This window comes from Rhopilema esculentum, chromosome 5, assembly GCF_057945365.1.
Source record: "Rhopilema esculentum isolate cy_ngs chromosome 5, ASM5794536v1, whole genome shotgun sequence".
In the NCBI taxonomy this organism is placed as follows: Eukaryota; Metazoa; Cnidaria; class Scyphozoa; order Rhizostomeae; family Rhizostomatidae; genus Rhopilema; species Rhopilema esculentum.
Genome location: NC_142819.1, coordinates 2,097,177 through 2,121,095, shown reverse-complemented (window position 1 = coordinate 2,121,095; position 23,919 = coordinate 2,097,177). Strand labels below are relative to the sequence as shown.

The window sequence follows — 23,919 nt, the reverse complement described above, 5'->3', positions numbered from 1 at the left end:
ATTTTGGGAACATCTATCCCCCTTGTTAGCATTAGATCGTTTGCTGCTCCAGCACCTCTTCCTTTTATTACATCACCTAGTTATTAAACAAGGGGCACGGAAATGGGAGAGGAGGCCAAACAACTGTCATTGCATACTGGGATCTGCCTCGTACAGCACCATTTGCATTTGTGAGAAAGAAAAATTTGACAGAATATTAATCTTTTTATTGGCTTAGTTTGTAGCAATTGTTTGATATACCTGATCAATATGATTCAATAGATTGAATCTTCTTCTAAGAATCGATTCTATAAAGCGTTGCTTCTCCATTTATTTCTCGTTTTGATTGTTCCTTGAATGAATTGATGTCGAAACAGAAAAGTATAATATGCAGTACAAGTATTATCTCAGAAAACAAAAGTTTTCTTAATAGGGGGGGGGGCTCAGGGGAGCAGAAGGGGAGCTGCGCCCCTTCCTCTTTTTTTGGGCAATTCTAAAATATCATAGCTAATTTCCACCAGGATCAAATCTTTGATTGTACCGATATCAATTTTTGAAATTTGGATTCATGTGTGACCTTAATAGTCCTCTAGATAACTGAAATGTTTTGCTGCCAAAGCTGGCAAAATATCGTTAATCTAAATTCTACATCTTTAGATTTTTCTACTCAAGTAACAGGTAGACAAGGTAGAGAAAGTGATATATAGAGGGCCATGAAAACGAAAACAACTGAAACGTTCATTTTGTATAGGATATAGGGAAGGCTCTATGCCCCCCACACTACTGGGCAAAATCCACTATACTCAGCATAAATTTACCTTCTCCTAGTAGTGCGAGAACACTACATAACATACTGCACACTGCAGTTTGCCCAATATAGCGATGTGATTAGCTAAAAACATTAAAATAATTGCAGTGTGAAAAATGCGAATGTTGATACGCAACACATTTGTACTCTGTTGTCGGATCAAGAATGGACTGCGAGATTGTGTTTAGGATTGATCGACCGAGTCCCTTGACTTTGTCTCCTCCACAAAGCAAGTTGTCAAGTATGAGTGAGTAATGATTCCAAGCAAACAAAAAAAGGATTTTCCATAAGCAAACCTTTCTGATGTATAGCTGGATGCATTTTTGAAGTTAACTATCAGGCGTGCGGTGATAGGCAGGTTTTCTTTGTAAACATTGGTTTCACAAAAGTTAAAACATTTGCAAGATAATACCGTAATGCATAAAATAGATGTCTTTCTTTTAAAAGAATTCTACTCCTAAAAACCAACATCAGTATGAATACATCAAAGGGGTTTATCCTTTATCGTTTTTACTTTCTTTGCGTTGCCAGTTTTTAAATGTTTTCCTATTTCTGAAGTCCTTCTCTTCTTCCCTGGGCCAGGGGTTTTTTCAATCAAACTCTCATCTCTAACTATCGTAGTTTTGTGGTTCTAAAACAAAAGGATAAAAGTTTGTAATACAAAGGAGTTTGAAAAACAAGGTTAATTATTTCCAAAAATATTGGAGAATTAATACAAGAGAAGGAATAACATATAGCAACTCAAATTCTTTCTACAAAACATATTTTTTAAGAATATAAATATGTTATTTGAAGTAACGAAATATGCAGATGTAAATCGTTGCGTCACTTTCAACTATAGTTACCTCCTTGTTTTCTTCTTGACTTGGTTCTGCTTCTAACGGGGAATCTCCTTCACAGGGCTCACTATTTTGGGTTTTAGATTCATGAATCGTCTCCTCCGTTCCATCTGCAGCCTCACTTTGGTGCTGATCCCATGTATCCATAGCGATGGGATCACTGAGATTTTCTGCTTGCTGGTTAGAAGCTTGGCCAACGGATTTATGGCTCTCGTTTTCAGCATTCATTTCTTCATCGATTTCCAACTGCTCAGATCTAGAAGAAGATAAAGACAACTTGGCTCCTCGGAATAAGTGGGTAGTAATTAAACTGAAAATTTCTTGTTTTTCTGCACAGGTGTGCACTAGACTGCGAAAATACCATTTCAACTTTTTGCGAAAGGTAGTTAAGGGCATGGTAACTAATGATGTCACAAGAAACAAATCTTATTCACTCACGCTTTAGTGTCGACATCCTTGACAGAAAGTCGCATGGATTCCCATGTGTATTCGAGAAATGCCGATTGCTGCAGAAACAGACGGAAGAGTAATGCAAATGCTCTTTGACATGAATTTAATTGGAATTTCATGAAGCAATTTCAGTTTTTTGATTTATGTTATCAGACTTAAGTGAATCATTGATTTTAAATTTCAATTTTCTATTCAGTTTATATTTAGTAAAGAAATATGCAGAGGTCAATTGAAATTTGAGAAAGTCTGTTTTTGTTTTATAGTACAAAATCGAGTGTAGATATGAATCAATAAGGGTATTGTATTAGCGGGAGAATGATGCAGAATTTATTTAAAATGTGAGAAGGTACAATCCTTTAATGTTTAAGTTATATTTTTATGTTTAATATGCATAATTGATCTTAGGCCATCAGCAAATTATATTGAAACGATATACAGACTGTTTGAAAGACTGAAAATATCATACTACTTTTTACAACATTAATATTATAGACACAAAAATGCGTATTTTACCTGTAAAAGGCGATTCAGCCGATTGAAATGCCGTTCTAAAATTAAAAGTCACCAATTAGAAAAAATGAGATACAATCAAAAGGAAGAAATAGAAGTTCTTAATAAAACAAACAAAGAAAACCAGCATAGTATATCAGGTTTTTTGAACTACGAAAACTGTTATACCCGTGTATGGAAGAATTGCTTCGATGTTGTCCTTCATATCTGGCAGCTCAGTCAGTTCATCGGGTGATTTAAACTTCAGGATAATTGACAGTGCTGCAAGGAGAATAAAACCAAGTTGGTATCAACTATTGATCGGCCACGTGATGTTTCGAAGAAGTAAGGAGAAAATAGTCAGCACAGGGAAACAAACACGTGAAGAAGAAAGTGACCACATAATTTAAAGGGAAACGATGACGTCACAAAATACATTTTGCCTGAAGTGATTAATGAAAACCAAGACCAAATAAAGGCAGTTTGCTAAGGAATTACCAAATACTCTTGTTGCTATATTCCCGTATATTCGATAGAGATCCAACTTTGCTATCACATCGCCATTTTTCTTTATTAGCATATAAGGTCCTTTTGGGTAATAAAGTTTAAATCAAAAAATCTAAAAAAAAATTCGATGAGATTAAAAATGAAAATTACCTGATTGTGTAGCGTGGCAGTTTTTGGCATTTGTGTTCCAATCTCGCATATACTTGAGAATCAAATCTTTAAAATTGAAAAGCGATATAGGTAAATATTTTAAACAAAAGCATTCAAAGAAGAAAATATAAGAAAATACAGAAAACGTCTTTCAATTCGAATTCTGAGAGAATTCGGTGACACAAGTGCTGATTAGACAATCGGCAAATTTCATCCAATCCCTCTTTGGGGAGCATGAATTCAAATTTTGTTTTGTTTGCATTAATGACTTTTTTACCAAGAATAACAAGACTTTGAAAACAGCCAGTTTAGTCACAAAAGTTCACTCAAATGTTCGAAACTACCTCTTTGATTGCCTTTAATTCTTTACTGGTTTGCTCCAGAATCTAGAATCTGAAACACTTCGCATTACAGACAAAGAGAACAAAATTGAAAAAGTCAATGTAAATTTCACCAACCTATTTGATCGTCTCGCAGCCCACTCAAGACTGAGGCTAGCCTCTCCTCTCCATTGGCGTCAGCTAATAATTCTAAAAAGCAATGAACAACAAAGTGACTTCATTTGAAGCATTCCTTAAAGGTAGTGGAGATTGGCAAATTGGCACTATAAAATGGCATTTTATGTAGAGAACCCCTCACCCCTTAATTTTCAATTAGTAGACCCCACTCAGCGATGCTTTTCATTAGAGGAGATACACAAGTGTCAAGCAATATAAAATGTCAAGAAATTTTCTGTTCTAATACCAACTGATTTTAAAGTGCTTACCTTTCAAAATTGACAACACTGTAAACGGTCTTTCAAGTGATAGCGCAAGGCCGATGGCTTTCGTAAATTTCTTCTTGCCAAGCAAATTTGATAATTCTTGGTCCCTTGAAGTTAAAATGAATTACAAATATCAATCTTATTCAACCTTTTACCTTAAATTTAATTTGATGGACTCAAATTACCAAGAAACTTCAAACTCTGGGCAGAGAATAGACAAGGAAAGTTCATTTTTCTCCGCCATAAATTCATTTTCTCCTTTCTTACTACCTAATTGTACGAGAAATGGAGAAAGCCATCACTTATCAAAAGAGTGGAACATATCCTAAAAACAATCAAACAACAGTGACAAGATTCCTATCGTAAAATTAAATCCCAAATTCTAAAAGAGCAATAAACAACCAAATGTTTACAAAACCAAATGTTAAAAATATCAACACCAAAATGTGAATAACACTGCTCCCATTTGCTAAAACAATAACTCCAAGTGCCATTTCTACAATATTCTTTTTGTAAAACAAAGTAATATAATTATATAGATCTGAGTTCTTTAATACTTAGCCATTACCGATACTTAATACTTGATTAAAACAATAACTCTGATAAAAAATGAAAGAAGTTTAACATCCCGGTGGCTCATTATTCGTGTATCACCACGCAATACTTGAAATTTTTCAATACAATTCTGTCAAAAAGCCTATTTTGAAAGAGAGATCAGCTCAAACTTTCTATGCACAATCTTTCTAACAGTTGTCACCCGCAATATTTTCATACTCTAACAGAAACATCATAGGCCCACGAAGTTTTCTGTTTAAGCAACATCCAACTTCTATCTGTAACTGCTTACTTCAGAATCATATTCTCTTGCTTTGCCTCTTCTTCTAATCTTTCTTCCTCCGTAACATCCTAACAGAAAACAATTGTAAACCTGATAACAACTAGAGTACCATAAGAAACAGCATCACAACACAAAGTACAGTGACATTGAAACTGAAACGAAGGTCAAAGAATGGAAAGTAATGGTACGGTTTACTTTGAAAGAAAGAAAGAAACATATAAAGACAACAAACATCACGGGCTCTTTATATCATTTTCTAAAGTTTTAACTATGACACTGTCAACGATTTTATAACTTCTACTTTTTAAGATATTAACAATGAATATACTTATTTGTTGTTGGTGTAGTGACATTTTCACTTACCTTCCAAATGTTCAACACAGAATCTCCTCCTCCTGTAACAAGAGTGTCTTCAGTCTTGTTCAAAGCCAACGACCAAACCTAAAACATCGTTTATGGTTCAAGGAACTTGCGTCGAAGGTTTTTTAACTTCAATAATCTACTTGCCTTTCATAGGAAGAACAATATTACAAATAGATTTAAAAAATCAAAAGTGTTGTTTACTTCGACGAGTTATACGTCAGAATCTTTACAGACTTGTTCGAGCGAAATTGCAAAGCTACTTTCTAAAAAATATGGTATTAACTAAAACAAAGAGATTGAAAACTTGAAGAAATTAATAGATTCTACATTACAAAGCCAATAGACCAGGCGGAGAATAGGGGAATGGTCCCCCGAGGGCGAAATTTATGGGACCGAGTGCTTTTGGTCAATTCGAGGGTGCTGATTTCGAAAATCGATGTTATACGGGGAATTTGGGGGGCCATCAGCCTCTTTTTCGTGTTTTAAGTCTCGTTTTCGTGTATTTCATGGAAACGAGTAAGAATAAAGTTTAAAGTGGAAATAGGTGAATTATTAAAGTAGATTTGGTATCCTTGCTGGGCATTAACGTTAAACATTTGATTTTAGCTTGCCAGGGGGGCAAGCAGCCTCGTTTTCACAATGCTAACACTTTGACGTCAAATTACGTGTAAAATGAAGTCTTAACATAGCAAGAAATAACAAACATTTTTCAACGTAATTCATCTACATCTACCAATTACTGTCTTTCTGCTATAAAGAAGATTCTGACATGGTGATAGGCCGGAGCGAGAGGTCATGAAAATGTTCACAAAAGAGAGACAATTGAGAACCGAGTGATTGGAACCCAGGCCAAGCCGAACCTTTAGTTTCTTCCAGGTTTCTGGGTACATCACTTTCAGAAATAAGTAAAAGTAAATTACCTTTACCAATGGAAGTTTTATTAGAAGTGTTGTCTATACCTTGTCAAAATATAACAAATACTGTAGAAGAAAAAGTCAGCAGTTGCTTGTTGACTATGGAGGCAAGGGGAAGAGATCGAATGAATGAATTTAAAGAAAGGTTAACCAAAAGTCCTGCAGATAAAGACTTCTTTGGTCCCATCAAGAGAGAGCCTCTGACAACCTTCAAGGACTCATCAGTTAAGACTAGGCTAAAGATTAAAGGAAAAGAAAAAGAGATCACATTTTAGAGATACATTCTTGGCATTCTAGTTGCATACTCGAACAAGCATGAAGCAGGTGTGGATCTCGAGACCACCCTGACATTTCCGCTTGCACCAGTATCGATGCCTCTCAGCACAGCAGATGGTGCCATCAGAAAGACCGTTAAGAGCAAACTGTATGAAGCTGCAATGAGCGACTTATCCATCGTTAGTCCAGATGAACTACCACCTACGGAGATATTGAATACGCACTTCTTGGACCTTGCCGCAGCCATTCAAAGTTTGGTTGGCCCTACATCTACTATAAGACAAATGGCGACCAACATACTTGCTTCAATTCCAGCCCGGTACACACAAATTGTTATTGTCTGTGATACATATAAGGACAACAGCATTAAGGGTGGTGAAAGAGTTAAGAGGGGTGTCAGTGGGAGATACGTTTTGCAAGCCCTGACATGAAGGTACCATGTGACTTTAACAGCTTCCTCTGCAACGGCAAAAACAAAGGAATGTTGTTTGATCTTCTTTAGTTAGCAATAATTGAGGATCGTAGTCAACTATTTAGCCGGACAGTAATGATCTCCAACAAACTACGAAAGTTACAGAGGATACTGTTGAAGTTCTTGAACACTGGGCCAGTAACCTCGAAGAAGCAGACACAAAGTTGGTGGCACTGGTTAAAGCTTGGGACTTTCCGCTCGATCATGCAGCCATGATTCGATCTCCCTCTGGTGATATCGATATTCTAGCATTGTTCTTGTCACACGAATTCAGCGGAACGAAAATTCTAGTAGATAATGGTGTTGGAAAACAAGGAAAGATAATCGACATGACATGATCTGGCCTTGAGATGGAGAAAAAGAAAGCGCTACTTGGCCTAAACGCTTTTTCTGGCAAGATTATATTTCAAATTTTTTTAGAAAGGGAAAGCAAGCATTTTGGAGGGCAATGCCAAAAAAAGCTAAATTCATTAGCCTTTTTACTGAGTTGGGAAACTCCGCGCAAGTGCTCGACAATCTCTTCAATGGTTTGGAGAAGTTTGTGTGTGTATTGTATGGAAACCAAGGAATATCCTCAGTGAATCTGCTGCGACACAAGTTGTTTGTGCAGAAATTTGAAAGAGAAAGGAAGATCATGGATCTCAGTCCTACCGCCATGCAAAAAAAACCTGAGGATTCATATTCTCCGTGCAAACTTCGTCGCCATGATGTTCAGGCAAGCTGATGGTTTGATGCTTCAGTTGAGCTCTCCAGCAGATCATGGTTGGGATGAAAAAGGATCAGTTCGTTGGAGTGAAATTTGTTACCCGGAAGATATATCTGAGCTTCTGCTTAATCAAGCTGAAGTCAACGAAAAGCTTGAAACTGAGGATGTCGAGTGTAGTGACTCTGAAGACGACTTTGAGGACCTTTGAAACGATCTAGCTTATCTTTCAAACTTTGCTTAGATGATCCGCAATGATTTCCATTATTGTTATTTATTAATTAGTGATAAAACAGTGCTGCATTTCCCCTATGAAATTGTAAAAATCAGTCTGGCTAGAGAAATGTTTAGCAGAAATTGTAAAATAACGCTAGTGGATCGTGAAAACGAGGCTGTTTGCCCCCCTGAAAAGCCAAAATTGAATGGTTAACTTTAATTCTCAGCAAAGATACCAAATCTACTTTTTAGAATTCACCCATTTCCACTTTAAACTGTTTTCTCGCTTGTTTCCATGAAAGACACGAAAATGAGACTTAAAACACGCAAAAGAGGCTGGTGGCCCCCCAAATTCCCCGTATAACATCGATTTTCGAAATCAGCACCCTCGAATTAACCAAAAGCACTTGGTCCCATAAATTTCGCCCTCGGGGGACCATTCCCCTATTCTCCGCCTGGTCTACAAAGTAAACTTTGAAAAACACACTTTATCTGCATGCCCATCCAGAGTATTTAGGCATTCGTTGGTTTTCACATTCCATACTTTGATTAGGCCGTCCGATCCACTAAAATGAAAAACAAGTTTTGCAAATTTAACGTAAATAAATCACGTTTGCTAACTAGGTTATGAGAAGGCTACTAGAGAAAGAAGTTATTGAAGTTCTATCCATTCACTAGACTTGCTTTCGTGCATTAAAAGGTATAAGATAAAGTCGTCTCGGAAAGGTGAAGAAAAAGTTTGATCAACAAAATCAAGTAAAATTGATTGTCGGAAGGGAAACAATACCGGGATGCTTTGCAATAATTGTCATTCCAAAATGTTAGAAATCCGATTCTTTATTTAAAAAAGAAAAGCACAATCTTCCAGGGGATTCCATGTACGTTAGTGCTTCATGATTGAGAGCAGCAAGGCAATAATTTGTGAATACCTTGATATTATCTGCATCCCACGTGTCATGAATTCAAGCCTCAGCACCGAATTGGTATGACCTTCCAGTGTCTAAAACGAAAAATTGCTTTTTAAATTCCAATATCTATTAACATTTGATTCCGTCAATTGTTTCTGACAAGGAAAAATATGTCTTAAGGGTATATGGGTTTTAATATCTAAATTTTTTCGTCTTGAATTCTAATTTTGATTATTACCATATCGTCTATAATCTAGGCTTGGATAAACTGAATCTAGGCTTGGATGAACTTAATCTAGGCTTGGATGAACTTAATCTAGGCTTGGGTGAACTTTAGGGCAACTACTCTGACCAAAGTATCTAATCAAGTCAAGCAAACATTAGCAAATTTCTCAATCCCACCTTCACACAAGTCAAATCTTTAATTGCCCATAGCTTTATTGTCGAGTCAGCTGATGCTGTTGCTAGGCATTTATCGACTGGAGAAAACGCTGCGCACCAAACTCCTCGTTTGTGACCACGCAGCGTCCCGTACGTGCCTCCGTCGGATGCAAGCCATAACTAGAATCCAAAAGAAGCTGATGAATTATTTAAAAATTGCCAAAAAAATGTTTCAAATCAAAATGATATTTAGGTTTACTTTTAATTTTAGAAGCTTTGGCCTTCTTTTGATATTTTACCAAGCCAATCAAAGATAAAGCTTCCTCTTTGTCTCAAAAAAGGTTTGATGGCCTACCTTTGCTGTTTTATCTTGAGACCCCGAAGCGATGAGTTTGTCATTTGGAGAAAACACAACAGAGTTGATGTCCTAAAAACATATTTTTGTATGAAGTTTATTTCAACAAAAGAAATCGCAATATAGAATAACCTTCCTGAAAAAAGTTGCAATTAAACGTAAAAGATCTTTCTGCCGCAGTATCTCCAGAGGCCATATACATTTGAAATTACATATCTTTTTAAGTATCAAATGCTTTTGCAGTAAATTTATTCCTTTTGATATGAGAAAAAATGGGTAAAGTGTATTTAAATAATCATATTCACACTTAAATGCTGTGGGTCGACAAAAATTGGACTTTTTTGCATTCGTGTTCTTTCGCAGCATGCGCTGTAAATTCTGAGAACAACTAAAGAAAAATATCGTGACAAACCTTATCATGGGCTTTCACAGTCCATACAGCTTGAATCTTTGATAAACCATTATCCTGTCAAATTTATTCATAGAAATGATAAAGACTAACTCAATGAATTGATGAGGTTAGAACAAATATTTTTTTAATGGACGAGGCTCTACCCTCCATGAAACATTTTTTACTTGCATCAATTTTTTGTTTTTTTCCAAAAGTAAACATGGTTTACTCAGCCCACAGAAAAGATTCAAAACAGGATTTAATGTGCTTTCTAAGTAATGTTTGGTTTGCATTGGATAACTCCATCTTAAGAGTATAAACCTATGGTATCACCTCGAATATTTGTGGGACTTTCCAGCACTTCAGAGTTAGATCTTGACTTCCAGTTACTAAATGATCTGTGCTTCTTCTGTTGAAACAAGTAGAAAACGTACCTTAACTTTAATATAATTACAATAATTATAAGATGTCTGCTTATTTCAAATATATTAAACAGAAACAACAGCGAGCAAGAGCAACAAAAAATGTGTTGAATGATTTTAAAGATGCAACATCATTCATAAATGCTTCCTATTCTAGCAATGACCTATAGAGTTTGATTTCATCTAATGAAGGTGCATAAAATGGGATAACTTGCCGACAAAGTACCCCTGCTTGGCAAACAACAAAATCCCAAATGGGAACTCCTTGCGAGTAACAGCAAAAGGGACTTCAAATGTTACCCTAGGTTTGAGATGCAAACAGACTGAATGAACACTGATCTCTATAAACGATGAAAGAATATTGACTAAAACACAAGCGAATAAGGACAGCAAAACAAAGCTCGTACCTCATTCAGAGAGGTTTTCCTTTAGTAAAGAGATAATGCATATCATGTAAAAGCCTGTGTAAAGTTTGATGGTAAAAAAACTTCAATGTTAACACTGCTTTCTTTATATACTGTGAGCAACAGAAGGTAAAGAAAAGATCAAGTCATGGAGAAAAGATCCAGACACTGCTTTCTATAAACTGCATCACTTACTTCGGCCAAGCAATAGTTCCAACTGCATGCGTATGGCCAACCCCTAAGGCCACGCATGAAAAGGTTTTGTCATCGCCCAGTCTCCAGATCCTTAGACTGTTATCCTTTAATAAATAAGGCAAAATAAAATAGGAGAAAAGATTTAATTATCAATGTGAGAACAAATTCAAGTTCAAGATAAAGCCATTGGAAGATCAGTAAATGATTTACTTAGGAAGCAAAAAGGCCCTCTCAAAATGAAGTACTACATATCAAGCTTATTTACTCCTCTGCTATTCTACATTTGAAAGAAGCCTTCATTTAATAGAGAAGACATTATAGAAAAAAGATAAAGCCTGGCCAATAATACGTGTTGAGCCTACCTTTGAACATGAAGCGATGTATTTGCCATCGAAACTTGCATCTAGTGCCATTATTGTATCTAGAACGGGAAATGATCATGTGCCACAATTAACAAGCTAACAAACTAAAGTAATTAAAAAAAACTAAATTATACGGTGTTGCAAATAAATTCTGCTATCATACACACAAAACATTGTACTTCGATTTTATTTCACTAAAATCATTAAATCACAGTTTTATCAAAAACAAACAAGGTACTTTCTAATGTTTTACCAAAGACTTGAAATCATTTTAAAAACTACAGTGTAAGTTCTGAGTTTTTTCACTGTCAAAAATCTCAATTTAAAACAAACCTGTGTGTCCATTCAATATTCTGCAATCCATGGTTTCTCTGTCAATAACTTTAACATCAGGGCTGTTTGATGCGATCGAGAGGAGGGAATGATCTTCCCCCACAAACTTTAAGTCCAGAACTTCGTCCAGATGTCCGACGAACTATACACGAGAAAAATACATCAACAAAATAAAAAGAGTCGATTACGGTCTAATTATGTTATAAAGCTAGGGTATTTTTTAAAAGAACAGAATGAGAGAAAAAAACAATAATAAACGCTTGAATTATTATGTCAACGAAAGTAGAGATGCAACTAATGGACAAAAACGACGAAATAAGTTACCTGTTTTAAGATTTTCAGTGAATTCAAGTCATAAAGGACAATATTTTGGTCATCGGAAACAGTAACGATGCAATTAAGAGCTTCATTGAGGACACACTGGATAACCGTTGATGAAGGAGCAGGGTTTTCACAATTACTGTCCACAGCTTTATTTGCAGATCTCTCTGGGGCAAAGATGCACTTGCCATCACGAACACTCCATGCCCGAATGATGCCTGAAAATTTCATGCAAACAGTCAACTTGTGACATACTCTGAGAATTTCGAGTCTGATAAGCGAGCATTATATATTGAGAAAAACTGACATCTTTTCTTGTGTTTACAATAAATTGGGTCAATGGAAAGTTTAACAGTGCACAGAAAACCAATGATATGTGTCGACGATATTGCAGAGATTAATTATAGAGTGAATTTTTACACAACATTGTCCACAAATTGGACCAAAGATATTCACCTTTTTCACCAGCAGTTATAAACTTAACATTTTGCTCCTCTTCTGCAGTCATGCACCATTCTAATTCCTTATCACGAGGCAGAACAATCACAGATTCCACTGCCTGTGGAAAAATGGAAGCAAGTAATGATTTCAAAGTACCATTTCGAATTAACTTACTAAAGTCATCCACCCCCACCCCCACCCCCCCCCCCTCCCCCTCACGTTCCGTTCCTAGCCGTTTACATTAAAGAAAACAAGTGCTTTGCATGTTAGCGACAGAGAAACCAAAGAAGCCTTCTCAAACTAGCACGGAACCAAGATGCCTAGTGTAAACGCAAGGCCTATTATCGCTTTTTCAGGCACAGAACCAGAGAGTTCCGTTCTTTCTTCTGTAGTGTAAACGGGGTCTTTATGCAACTACAATCCTGGCCAAAAGGTTAGTGGACTTGAGAAGAAACCCAATAAAACTGCAACTTTACCCCAATAAAGATATCAAAACCCCCAACCCTGCAGCAAAGTTGGTTTTCTGGAAAATACCAAAGTAACGGCAATCGAAATGAGTAGAAATAAGTGTATCAACATTGACTGTGGGGGGTGGGAAGCGTATTTGTTCAAAAGGACTACAATTCGCAAGCCATTACAACAACTTTTGGCCAGGATTGTAGTTTAACAGAGCAAGCTTTTCGAAAATTAACAGGCTCACTAGCTTAGATTAAGTTTAGTTAACTTTCAATATACTTCATCCAAAATCGTCCCAATACCCGTAACAAAAATATCAATTTGACGTAACAATCATCTGGAGGCGGCCACCGTCATGTATAAAAGGGCGCACCATGATTAGACAAATCGTGCTTCAGTTTTCACAACTGTGAGTATCGGTGCATTCCACTTGTGGATTTGCACTTGGTTTCGTGTTCTTGTGTCTCTTACGAGCACACGGCGAAATGGCGAGTTTCAGTTCGGACGGTAGCGTCCGTTGTTGGATATGCATGAGGAACGGCGAGAATCGGTTTTTCAACGGTCATGCCGCACGGAAAGTTCACGAGGAGACGGTGCATGCACCACGTTACTCCCAGGACAATAATGGAAACGCAGATGCAAGTTATCGTTGGTATACCAAGGGGTATGCATCTCGTACCACAAATATTAACGGTAAGTACGTCTTTCGTTGTATATTAGATCAATTTACCTTGCAAAATTTGTATCACGAAAGTTAATCGAGAATCGAAATGAAAGCAGGTAAGAAACCTTTGCATAGACACCACTGCATCGAGTTTTCGAACGAATGATAAACATTGGTATTTCAATGTATAAACCTAACAATTTTTTATACTACTGCATTTAAAAAATATATAGGCCTGTTTTTATGAGCAATAACGAACAATAGCCAAATCCCCTTACCAATTATAGTAATAATGTAACGTTTTCTCTCAATTTAGGGTATGAGTCAAGCAACAGTGCAACGCCTACAAAGTTAGGCAAAGCATGTTTCAACCAACTTGAAAATCTCAGAAGGAAACTATATTTCCAAGACGAGAGAACAGCGGATACCCCAGAAGGCCTTCATTTGGCTAAAATTGATCAATGGCTTGAAAACGGACCCGATGTTCGCCAGTACGAAATCAAGTCACTTAACACGAGGTAAATTCATTCATTTTAAACATCTTCTGGTCAGCTGTGAACTCCTTTTTAGCATGTTATAATTTAATCGACTTTAACTTAATTAAACATCCTTTACACAGAGTCAAACAAGCTCAAGATGAGATCAATGCTAGAAAGGCGGTTATAAAGAAATTGCAAGCAGATCTCGATCATGCCCAAATGACCCTGACTGAGTCTCAGGTCAAAGAAACACAACTGGAAGAGGATCTTGAAGCAGCTAAAAGGCAACTTAAGAAAGCTACAAATGAGCTTCACCTTGCACTGGGTAAGCAGAATAACGCGTATTCGACAGTTATAAGCAATCTAAAAGATATTCCAGAGATTTCAGGGACTAAACTTTGCTTCATAACAAAGAAAATGTCACCAAATCATTACTATCTTCAAAATTACATGAAGTGGTTAAATTTTGCAAAAATGAGTAGGAGCCTCGGAACAGGAGATCAGCAACCTTTAATTTCTCGAAATCGATTGGTTTTTTTAAAGATTTTTCTTCAAAACTTTGTACCTTTCGTGAATTAACATGCCTCAACGATCTAATTTCAAAGGAGAGGAAGATTTCAAAAAAATTTATTATTTTGTCCAGTCGTTATAATGTTCCTATTATTGACATTCCTATTACTTCACGTCAATGCCATTTTAGGGGTCATTGAACATGAAAGGGAACAACGTATACAAATGCAGCAATCGATGGAAAGTCTTCTAAAGTCGCAGAAATTGCAGATAATCAAACTGCGAGAGGAATTTGACAACGAGAAGCTGGTGAGTGATAGCTACTCTATATCTTAAACACAAGATGAACATTGTATGAATTACTCAATATGAAGAAACACCTCCTATGTATAAATGAGTCACTTGCAATAATTCATAGTATCCATACAAATGTCTTGCTTTACACTGTGAAAAGAACCTAAAGTCTACAGACCAAATTTCTCTTGCATACAGATGTCAAAACAAAAGGAAAATGAATACGAAGAGCTTATCATGATCAAACGGAAAATGAAGCAATTGGAGCAAGAGTTGATGGTTGAAAAACGCTTGAAGCTCGAAGTCAAACAGACCAAAGAAGAATGTCAGGCTGAGATTGACGAACTGCTTTTAGAAAATGAAGAAATCAAAAAGAAGTTGAGAAAGTATCATCATGATCTTGAACGACTTCATGACGAAAACAGGTCCCTTGTCTCCGACTATAACTCCATGATGGACAGAGGTGAAGTCATAGAGACAGAACAACAACTTCATTTGATGCAAGAACTCATGGAGGAAAAATTTGAAGGGGTGAGAGCTGATTTTGTTAATGAAATTGAAAGATATCAATTCGAAGCTAAAGAATTCAAACAAAAGTTTGAGCAAACTGCTGCAGAATTAGAAAAAGCTCAATCTGAATTGGAAGCAGTTGTTCTGTACAGACAGGATGATATTGACAGACTTTTAAAAGAAAAACAGGCCCTGAAAGTCGACCTTAAGAGCAAAAAGGCAAAACTGCAGTGCTTAGAAGCTTTGAATGGTGAGCTTAAAAGCCATCTGAAAGAAAAGGAAAGTCAACTAAGCCAATTTCAAAGCTTTTCCAGCTACAAAGAAAGCAATGGGCAACTAGATGCCTCCGAGACACCAGTTTTAGAGAAATGCAAGGAGATCGAGCAACTGCATATAAAAGTAGAGGAACTACAAGACATAAATCCTGACGAAGAAACATTAAAGCTTAAAGAAGAGTTGAATCAATTGAAGAAAGATCAACTAGTCAAAAAAGGGGAGATTGAAGACCTTAATAAGAAAAATGAAGAGTTGAGACAACTTTTGAAAGAGCTTCAAGGAAAACTGCTCCATGAAGAATTGAGCCACAAAAAGAATGTGAAATCAACAAAAGAGCAGGAAAGAAAATTAGAAACAAGTCTTGCCGAATTTGAGCAGGAGAACATTTCCTTGAAAAGAAAATTAACAGATGCAGAGGTTCAAGTACAGGCCTACTCAAAACAGCTCTTAGATATGGAAGAAAAATATAGAGAACTCACAGAGAAAGTTGACAACAGCATCGAGCGGGAGAAGTTTCAATCAGTCATGGATCAACTCGATAATCAAAGCTCTAAAATCGAGAGTTTGTTGAAGGAGAAAGAAAATCTTCAAACATCATTTAAAGAAGAGCAAGAAGATCTCAATGAAAAGTTAGACAAAGTTCTTGATGCCAATGTTGATCTGGAGAAAAGCTGCATCGACCTAGAGAGTATTTTGGAACAAAAAGAAGCAACAATCAAAACATTAGAGAAATCTTTGAAGGAAATACAGGAAAATACCAAGGTAACAACAGCACCTTTGGCTGAAGAGAACAAAATGCTTAAGGATGACCTTGCAAAATCACTTGATGAAGTTGCTGCACTTAAGGCTCAGATTATCAAGTTGGAGAAAGATCTCGAAGCAAAGAAACAAGAAGCAACAGAGCGTTCGAAAGATGTCAAGGAAAAGATTCAGACCTTTGAAAAAGAGAAGGTGTCTGCCAAAGGCCAAGTATCAGATCTAATGAAGAAGATCGAACAAATACAGGCAGATATTCACACCAAGGAACAAAATCATCAAATAGAAAGTCAAAAATTAAATGAGCAGCTTCAACAAGCAAGGTCACAAGAAAAGAAGCTTGTGGAGGACAACATGAATCTTAAGGAAAAGCTTGATAAAGAAACTGAGATTGTTAAGGATCTGGATAAAACAATCCAAAAGCTACAAGAAGAAAACAGAGAGCAAGATGCTTCCAAATCTTCGATAGCGAAAATAAATGGTCGCGTTACTGAGTTAGAAAGCAGCTGCTCAAATTTGAAAGCAGAGTTGAAATCAAAAAAAGAAGAAATTAGACAGTCTTATGCAAAGCAAGCTGACCTGTTTAAGAAGATCAAAGACCGAGAAAATATGTGTGACATGCTTGAGAAAAAGCTTTCTACAACAGAAGAGCAAGCAAAACAAGAAAAAATGCATTGGCAAAACAACTCTAAGAAAGATTTGGAGCAAGCTAAATCAACAATTGATGAGCTGACAAAAAGCAAAGAAGAACTGCTTACTGAAAACATGAAACTGAAAGAACAAGTCGCTAGTTGCGAGCAAAAACAGAAGCATCGCATAACTGTTGCTGGAAAGGAAAAAGAGCTATCTGAAAAACTTCGAGAGCTGTCTATGAAACTTGAAGAGATGAAGGAAAGAGAAAAGCTAATCCAGAAGCATAATTATGAGATTAAGAAGACACTTGATGTAAAAGATCTTCAGCAACAGAAACTGGAAGATAAAGTTAAAGTCCTCAACTTAAAGCTGGAAGCTAAGGAAGGTGAGGACAATGAGGCCATATCTAGCATGGATGCTTTGAAGAAAGAAGCTGAGGACTGGCAAAGAAAATTTGATGATCTTGCCTCTACCTTGTCCGATACTGAAGCTAACATAGAGATGATTGCTAAAAGGTCAGCAGCAAAAGAGAAAGATTTGGAGGCACAGAAGCAACACATAAAGGAAGAACTTGAAACTGCCAAATTTAAGCTGAAAGAAAAAGAGGCAGAACTGCTTTTGATGCAGAAAAGAAGTCAAAACAACGAATTGTTGTCTAAAATGGTTGATGAAAAAGAAGAAGAATTAAAAGCAAAAAATCAAAGTATCCAGCAGCTTGACAAGGAGAACAAAAAATTAGTCGATGAGACGAAAAAGTTGGAACGAATAGTTACTGAATTAAAGAAGAAGACAAAAGAGCTTGAAACAGACAACAATGAGTTGAAACAAGGAAAGGGAGTCTTCGAAAAGCAACTAGAGAAGCAGAAGACAACATCTCGGATTCTCAAGAACACAGAGAACGATTTAGAGAAAGCATATGATGAGATTCAAGAGCTGAAATCCGAGAAAAAAGAATTGCTTTTAAAATGCGAGCAGCTTCAAACAACACTCAGTCAAATGGAGAATCACCAGACAGTTGAAACTGAAAAGTAAGTTAAACATAGAGCTTTAAATATGTTTATAAGAGTATTTCGTAGACATGCTTTATCTTCATGAACTTTGTCCACGTCTTTGTTCACGAAATTCCTTATTTAGTTTTGGTAGATATTCCGTAAAAGTTGAGTAATGCCACTAAGAAGGGACCTATCTAGTTATTTATGCTCCAGGGAAGGATGCTTAAAAAAAAGATGTCTGAAAAATATCTTTGAAAAAGATTAATATTGACGACTTTAATATTCTAATTTATTGATTATAGAGAATGTTGCAACCAAGATTTAGTCAATGAAAATGTCTTTATCTTCATCAGAATCATTAAGGTCATTTAATGAGTCGGGAAAAAAATGGGGCTTATTTCAAATTTTGACAATAGGAGAGTGGCTTGATTATTTTTGCAGTACTTAAAATGGAGATGAAGAGGAGGGTTCTTTGATGCTTATTCCAATTCTGATCCCAATCATATTTCAATATCTAGGACATTACAGTTTTAACTACGCCCATCCCTAAATACCATCATTCCTATCTGTACATATTAATCCATGTTGTTAAATGTTACTTTATCTTATGCTAATAAAAACAAGTAAATCTACTTGTTTGATAAACGTTTATAATTTTTACCATTAGCACTAAAGAGAATTTGGCCAACAAAGAGAGCTCTTCCAGTAGTTACGAATCTGACTTTGAAGAAGATAGCCAGTCTTCGGAAGAAAGCAACAATGATGAAAGAACAAAATCAGTAAAAGATTGGGCCTCTGAAAAAGAAAAGTCAGCAGAAAAATCGAGTGAAAAGGAAGATGTGACTTTTGGCGACGATGACGCTTTTTTGGACATGTCCGAAGAAATTATGGAGTTTGAGGGCGAATATAATGTCACTGAAGACATTTCAGTAAAAAAAGATTATCTTGCCAATCATCTCGATGAATATGATTTTGTTGAGGCTATAGAGCCACTGGAGGAAGATGAAAAGCAAGAGAAGAAACTTGGAGACACCCCCGTCAAGGACTGTACTCCAGCTGAAAAGAACACCAATGAAGTTAATCCTCACGAAAATCACGCTGCAAAAAGAGGACACGGAAGAAAAGAAGAGCAAAAAGAAGGTCAGGATAATGATATTTGTGATATTTTGAAGAACTAGAAATGGAATACTTGTGATAGTTGTCATATTGTCTGTATATTTTTGTATTGTTATTAATTTTAATGACAGCTTTAGTTGACCAGCGAACAATTTGAGGCTGTATTTGCTTGTCAAAAAATATGCATCGCCTTTGTGAAACTGAAACGATAATAAAGAAGTTTAGAAGCATTTCAACATTTAGTTTCAGCAAAAACATGTTCACGTTTACTGAATTAAGAACTGGCAAAGAGATGTTTTTGTGGATTTGAATGATCTTTTTTACCATTTCCTTTTGACAGAAGTTAGTTCAAACAAGTTTGGAATTGATGAAGAGGAAGATGACATGCTTAGCTCGTTCGTGGCAAAACAAAAGACAAAAAAGACAAAATCATCTTCAAAGATCACAAAAATTCCATCTAAACAAAAACAGATGGCTAAAGATTTGGGTTTTGACGACGATGTTGAAATCGACGATCTGATATCAGATATCGAAATGAGTGACGAGAGCCAAAGCAAAGGTGACAAAAAAACCAAAAAGGCCATTGGGAGTTCCAGTTCATTAGACGCATCAAGCCCCTCAGATTCAGGCAGCGACTCAGACACTGGCATCAAACCGCAGCAAAGTGGACTTTTGTATAGTCCATCTCTTACGTCACCAAAACCACTAGGAAGAAACATGCTGTTGCCTGCACTTCGGGCAAAACCAAGATCGTTGCCCTCTTTAAGCAATTTCAAGAAACCAAAATTTTAATATACTTAACTTTCCAATTATTTGATGTGTCGAATTCTAAATATCTCAATAAGTCTTTTGTAGCTGGCATTTTTAAACATTTGTATATTGAATTGAGTTTGTGTATCAAAGATTTTTCAGTCAAAAAACATGACTCGTTCTTGCCTAAGTCTTGGCTTCTTTACTTATTGTTTGGCAAATCAAAAAAAACATATGAGGTCAAAGTTCGGGCCTCGAACCTCCAACAGGGAATGGAAGAAGGAATAGAGGAGCAATAAACGAAACATTTAACAAAATATTTACTTCAATTCAGAACTAATAATCTCGCCTAAGTTAAGGGCTGTTCAATTTTCCCAACGAAGTGGGACATTTCATTTGACTGGGACATTCTATATAAATAGGGCCATTTAAGAAATCCCATTTAAGTGAGTGATCCCATTTAAGTTTGGCAATTTTATACGACTCCACATGTTCTAATGAGCGCAAATACGTTGTTACCTCTCGTTAAAAGAAACAATCCTTACCTCATAGACTGGTATAGTTTTTAATGATTTCCTTGTGGCAAGATCCCACAATATTACAACTTTGTCACGTCCAGCACTTTAGTAAACAAAATTGTACGGTAAATGCTACAAAGTATAGACTCAACACAGAATACTAGGTCATAAAGCTGTTAGGACCATTGAATAGTTAACAATTAGTTTTGAAATTTGTTACTTTTGCGATCCAACAGTACTGGCTCACTTCATAGACTATTCAGTCGCCCATACTGACCCTGTTGTCCAATGATATTATCTTTTTTACTCTTTCACTCCTAGTTTCCTAGCTCCATTTAAAACTTATTATCTCAAAGAGACTTCACTCTAATTGATTATCCTAGGTACTAGGTCTCTGCAATGCTGATCCGACTTAAAGATACCAGGCAAACTTCATGACATGACATCTTGACATTTTAAAACATTACCTGATCATTTTCTCGTTGTCTTCGAAGAATGATAGAGAAGTCACATTACTGTAGTGGCCTTTTAGCGTCGAAATCCATCTAGGAATTACAGAAAACGAAACAATAATGCTTTTGTCTTGCGCTCATAGAGCCAAAATTTTAAGTGCGTGCACACATTCAAGTGATTTTCCATGTCTAGATTCTTGAATGCTTGTTATCTATAATAAAATTCCATTGAAAAAAACCTAACAAAAGTTAAAATTATCCAGTTTTCAATGCGCAAATGACCAAGCTCCACCCTTCTCAGGAAACCGCTTTTCGCCATAGACAACCCTACAACCTAAATTTCGCTAGAGATAACAAACTCATAACGTGCAGTACATAAACATAGCATTTGCTGCCTCTTTCGTCATCACTCACGTGCTAGTACTGAGATCCCAAATCCGAATGCAACTATCAGCTGACGATGAGAACAACATCAGTTTTGTCGGATCAGGATGAAATTGCACCAAGCTAAGAAATAAGAATATAAATCAATATTAAGCACAACGGAAAACAATGAAGCTTTGATGTTGAATAAAAATTAAAATAGCTTTAACATTCTCAGAATCATGTTTAAGTTAATAAGACACATACTGGCCTTGAAAATGTAGAAAAGTGTCCATGAATAACGTGACTGTGTGCAGTGAAATTCAATTCAATCCCTTTTTATTCAACCAATTCAATTCAATTGATTTCATTCAAACAATGCACTATGTTTTTCTATTACGTCAGACAAAATGACTGACCAACGCTGCTTAGTACAACTTATGAGAGCTTCTGAAAGCCCTTAAATTTTTTGTATACAAATGTTCTTAAAAAATCAGCTCTGTTTTTCACCTGAAAGCTAAAATGAAGACAATATCCGTCTAATCAATATTAAGGACAAGGATACTAATAAAAAGTCATTAAGGCAACTCGAATAAAAGTTTCAAAATTTCGACTTGGTGAAAGAGATGAGACACAGGGTTAATATGTACTTTTGAATTCAACAGCTTAAATACTTAAAATACACCTTACAGTGTTGAAGAATTATCTGTACAGATTGCAGGCAAGCAGCATCAGTTTTCTGGATGCCAGCTAGGTTTTGAGAAAACAGTTCCACTTTTCCAAATCACAAATGGATAAAACTAAGGAACAAAGAGATAGTTTTGCATCATTTTCAAAGATATGACTCTTTGTTTATTAGCTTTCAACGCGAAATAGAATAAATACTCACTCTCAAATTGGCAATTTATTAGCTTTCAATTTATTTGATTCTTTATAGATGTAATTCTGTAATTCTGTAATTCGCCATCACAATGGAACACACTTGGTAGGCATCGGGGTCATTCAAAAAGTAGATTCCAATTTTGGGAATATCTATCCCCCTGGTTAGCATTAGATCGTTTGCTGCTCGAACACCTCTTCCTTTTACTACATCACCTAGTTATCGAACAAGGGGCACGGAATTGGGAGAGGAGGCCACACAACTGTCATTGAATACTGGGATCTGCCTCGTACAGCACCATTTGTATATGTAAGAAAAAAAATTTGACGGAATATTAATTTGTTTGGCTTTAGTTTGTAGCCATTGTTCGATATACCTGATCAATATGACTCAATAGTTTGAATCTTCTTCTAAGAATCGATTCTATAAAGCGTTGCTTATCCATTTATTTCTCGTTTTGATTGTTCCTTGAAGGAATCGATGTCGAAACAGAAAAATATAATATGCAGTACAAGTATTATCTCAGAAAAAAAAGTTTTCTTAATAGGGGGGCTCAGGGGAGCTGAAGGGGAGCTGCGCCCCCTCCACTTTTTTCTGGGTAATTCTAAAATATCATAGCCAATTTCTACCAGGATCAAATCTTTGATTTAAACCTATATTAAATTTTGAAATTTGGATTCATGTGTGACTAGCTTCTAGTCTAAATAACTGAAAAGTCTTCAAATGCTGGCAAAATATCATTAATCTAAATTCTTTATATTAAGATTTTTCTACTCAGGTAACAGGTAGACAAGGTAGAGAAATTGGTATTTAAGGAGCCATGAAAACGAAAACAACTGAAACGTTCATTTTGTAAAGAATATATGGAAGGCTCTATGCCCCCCACACTACTGGGCAAAATCCACTATCCTCAGCCTAAATTTACCTTCTTCTAGTAATGTGAGAATACTAAATAACATACTGCACACTGCAGTTTGCTCAATACAGCGATGTGATTAGCTAAAAACATTAAAATAATTCATACGCAACACATTTTTACTCTGTTGTTGGATCAAGAATGGACTGCGAGATTGTGTTTAGGATTGATTGACCGAGTCCCTTAACTTTGTCTCCTCCACAAAGCAAGTTGTCAAGTATGAGTGGGTAATGATTCCAAGCAAACAAAAATAGGATTTTCCATAAGCAAAACTTTGTGATTCATAGTTAACAGCTTTCAAAGTTAACTATCAGGCGTCGAATGGTGTGATAGGCAGGTTTTCTTTGCAAACAAGCGTATCACAAAAGTTAAAATATTTGCAAAGATAATACCGTAATGCATAAAGTAGATTTCTTTCTTCTAAAAGAATTTTACTCCTAAAAACCAACATCAGTATGAATACATCAAAGGGGTTTATCCTTTATCGTTTTTACTTTCTTTGCGGTGCCAGTTTTTAAATGTTTTCCGTTTTCTAAAGTCCTTCTCTTCTTCCCTGGGCCAGGGGTTTTTTCAATCAAACTTTCATCTCTAACTTTCATAGTTTTGTGGTTCTACAACAAAAGGATAAAAATCAGTAATACAAAGGAGTTTGAAAAGCAAGGTTAAGTATTTCAAGAAATATTGGAGAATAATCATAAGAGAAGGAATATAACACATAGCAACTTCAAGTCTTTCTACAAAACATGTTTTTTAAGAATATAAATATGTTATTTGAAGTAACGAAATATGCAAATCGTTGCGTCACTTTCAACTATAGTTACCTCCTTGTTTTCTTCTTGACTTGGTTCTGCTTCTAACGGAGAATCTCCTTCGCAGGGCTCACTATTTTGGGTTTTAGATTCTTGAATCGTCTCCTCCGTTCCATCTGCAGCCTCACTTTGGTGCTGAACCCATGTATCCATAGCGATGAGATCACTGAGATGTTCTGTTTGCTGGTTAGAAGCTTGGCCAACGGATTTATGGCTCTTATTTTCAGCATTCATTTCTTCATCGATTTCCAACTGCTCAGATCTA

At 36.1% G+C, this 23,919-nt stretch overlaps 3 protein-coding genes across 8 annotated transcripts in view; 2 read left to right on the top strand and 1 right to left on the bottom strand.

The window, feature by feature from the left end:
- Positions 1-23,919, bottom strand: part of LOC135689429 (transducin beta-like protein 3) — a 107,423-nt gene that overhangs the window by 61,478 nt on the left and 22,026 nt on the right. For 2 of the 6 annotated variants that reach the window (XM_089108561.1, XM_089108562.1), the window contains exons 22-25: positions 5,187-5,264; positions 4,833-4,891; positions 3,989-4,092; positions 3,681-3,752 (exon numbers count right to left, since the gene is read on the bottom strand). In XM_089108561.1, the coding sequence (XP_088964687.1) occupies positions 3,681-3,752; positions 3,989-4,092; positions 4,833-4,891; positions 5,187-5,264 (313 nt within the window). Of the gene's footprint in view, positions 1-1,208; positions 1,419-3,680; positions 3,753-3,988; positions 4,093-4,832; positions 4,892-5,186; positions 5,265-8,254; positions 8,334-8,696; positions 8,768-9,077; positions 9,237-9,411; positions 9,484-9,823; positions 9,878-10,135; positions 10,212-10,823; positions 10,928-11,185; positions 11,245-11,518; positions 11,661-11,842; positions 12,058-12,295; positions 12,399-20,261; positions 20,338-20,701; positions 20,780-21,100; positions 21,194-21,604; positions 23,457-23,666; positions 23,917-23,919 lie in introns of those variants that run through there. The other 4 variants (XM_089108564.1, XM_089108563.1, XM_089108560.1 and 1 more) reach the window with 4 other exon arrangements.
- LOC135689860 (uncharacterized) lies at positions 13,222-19,028 on the top strand. Its single transcript, XM_089108574.1, has 6 exons — positions 13,222-13,429; positions 13,717-13,918; positions 14,020-14,204; positions 14,580-14,698; positions 14,882-17,886; positions 18,518-19,028. Exons 1-6 carry the CDS (start codon positions 13,222-13,224, stop codon positions 19,026-19,028), a joined length of 4,230 nt encoding a protein of 1,409 aa, XP_088964700.1.
- LOC148960193 (uncharacterized) lies at positions 19,351-20,167 on the top strand. The gene has a single exon (XM_089108571.1). It carries the CDS (start codon positions 19,351-19,353, stop codon positions 19,756-19,758), a length of 408 nt encoding a protein of 135 aa, XP_088964697.1. The 3' UTR covers positions 19,759-20,167.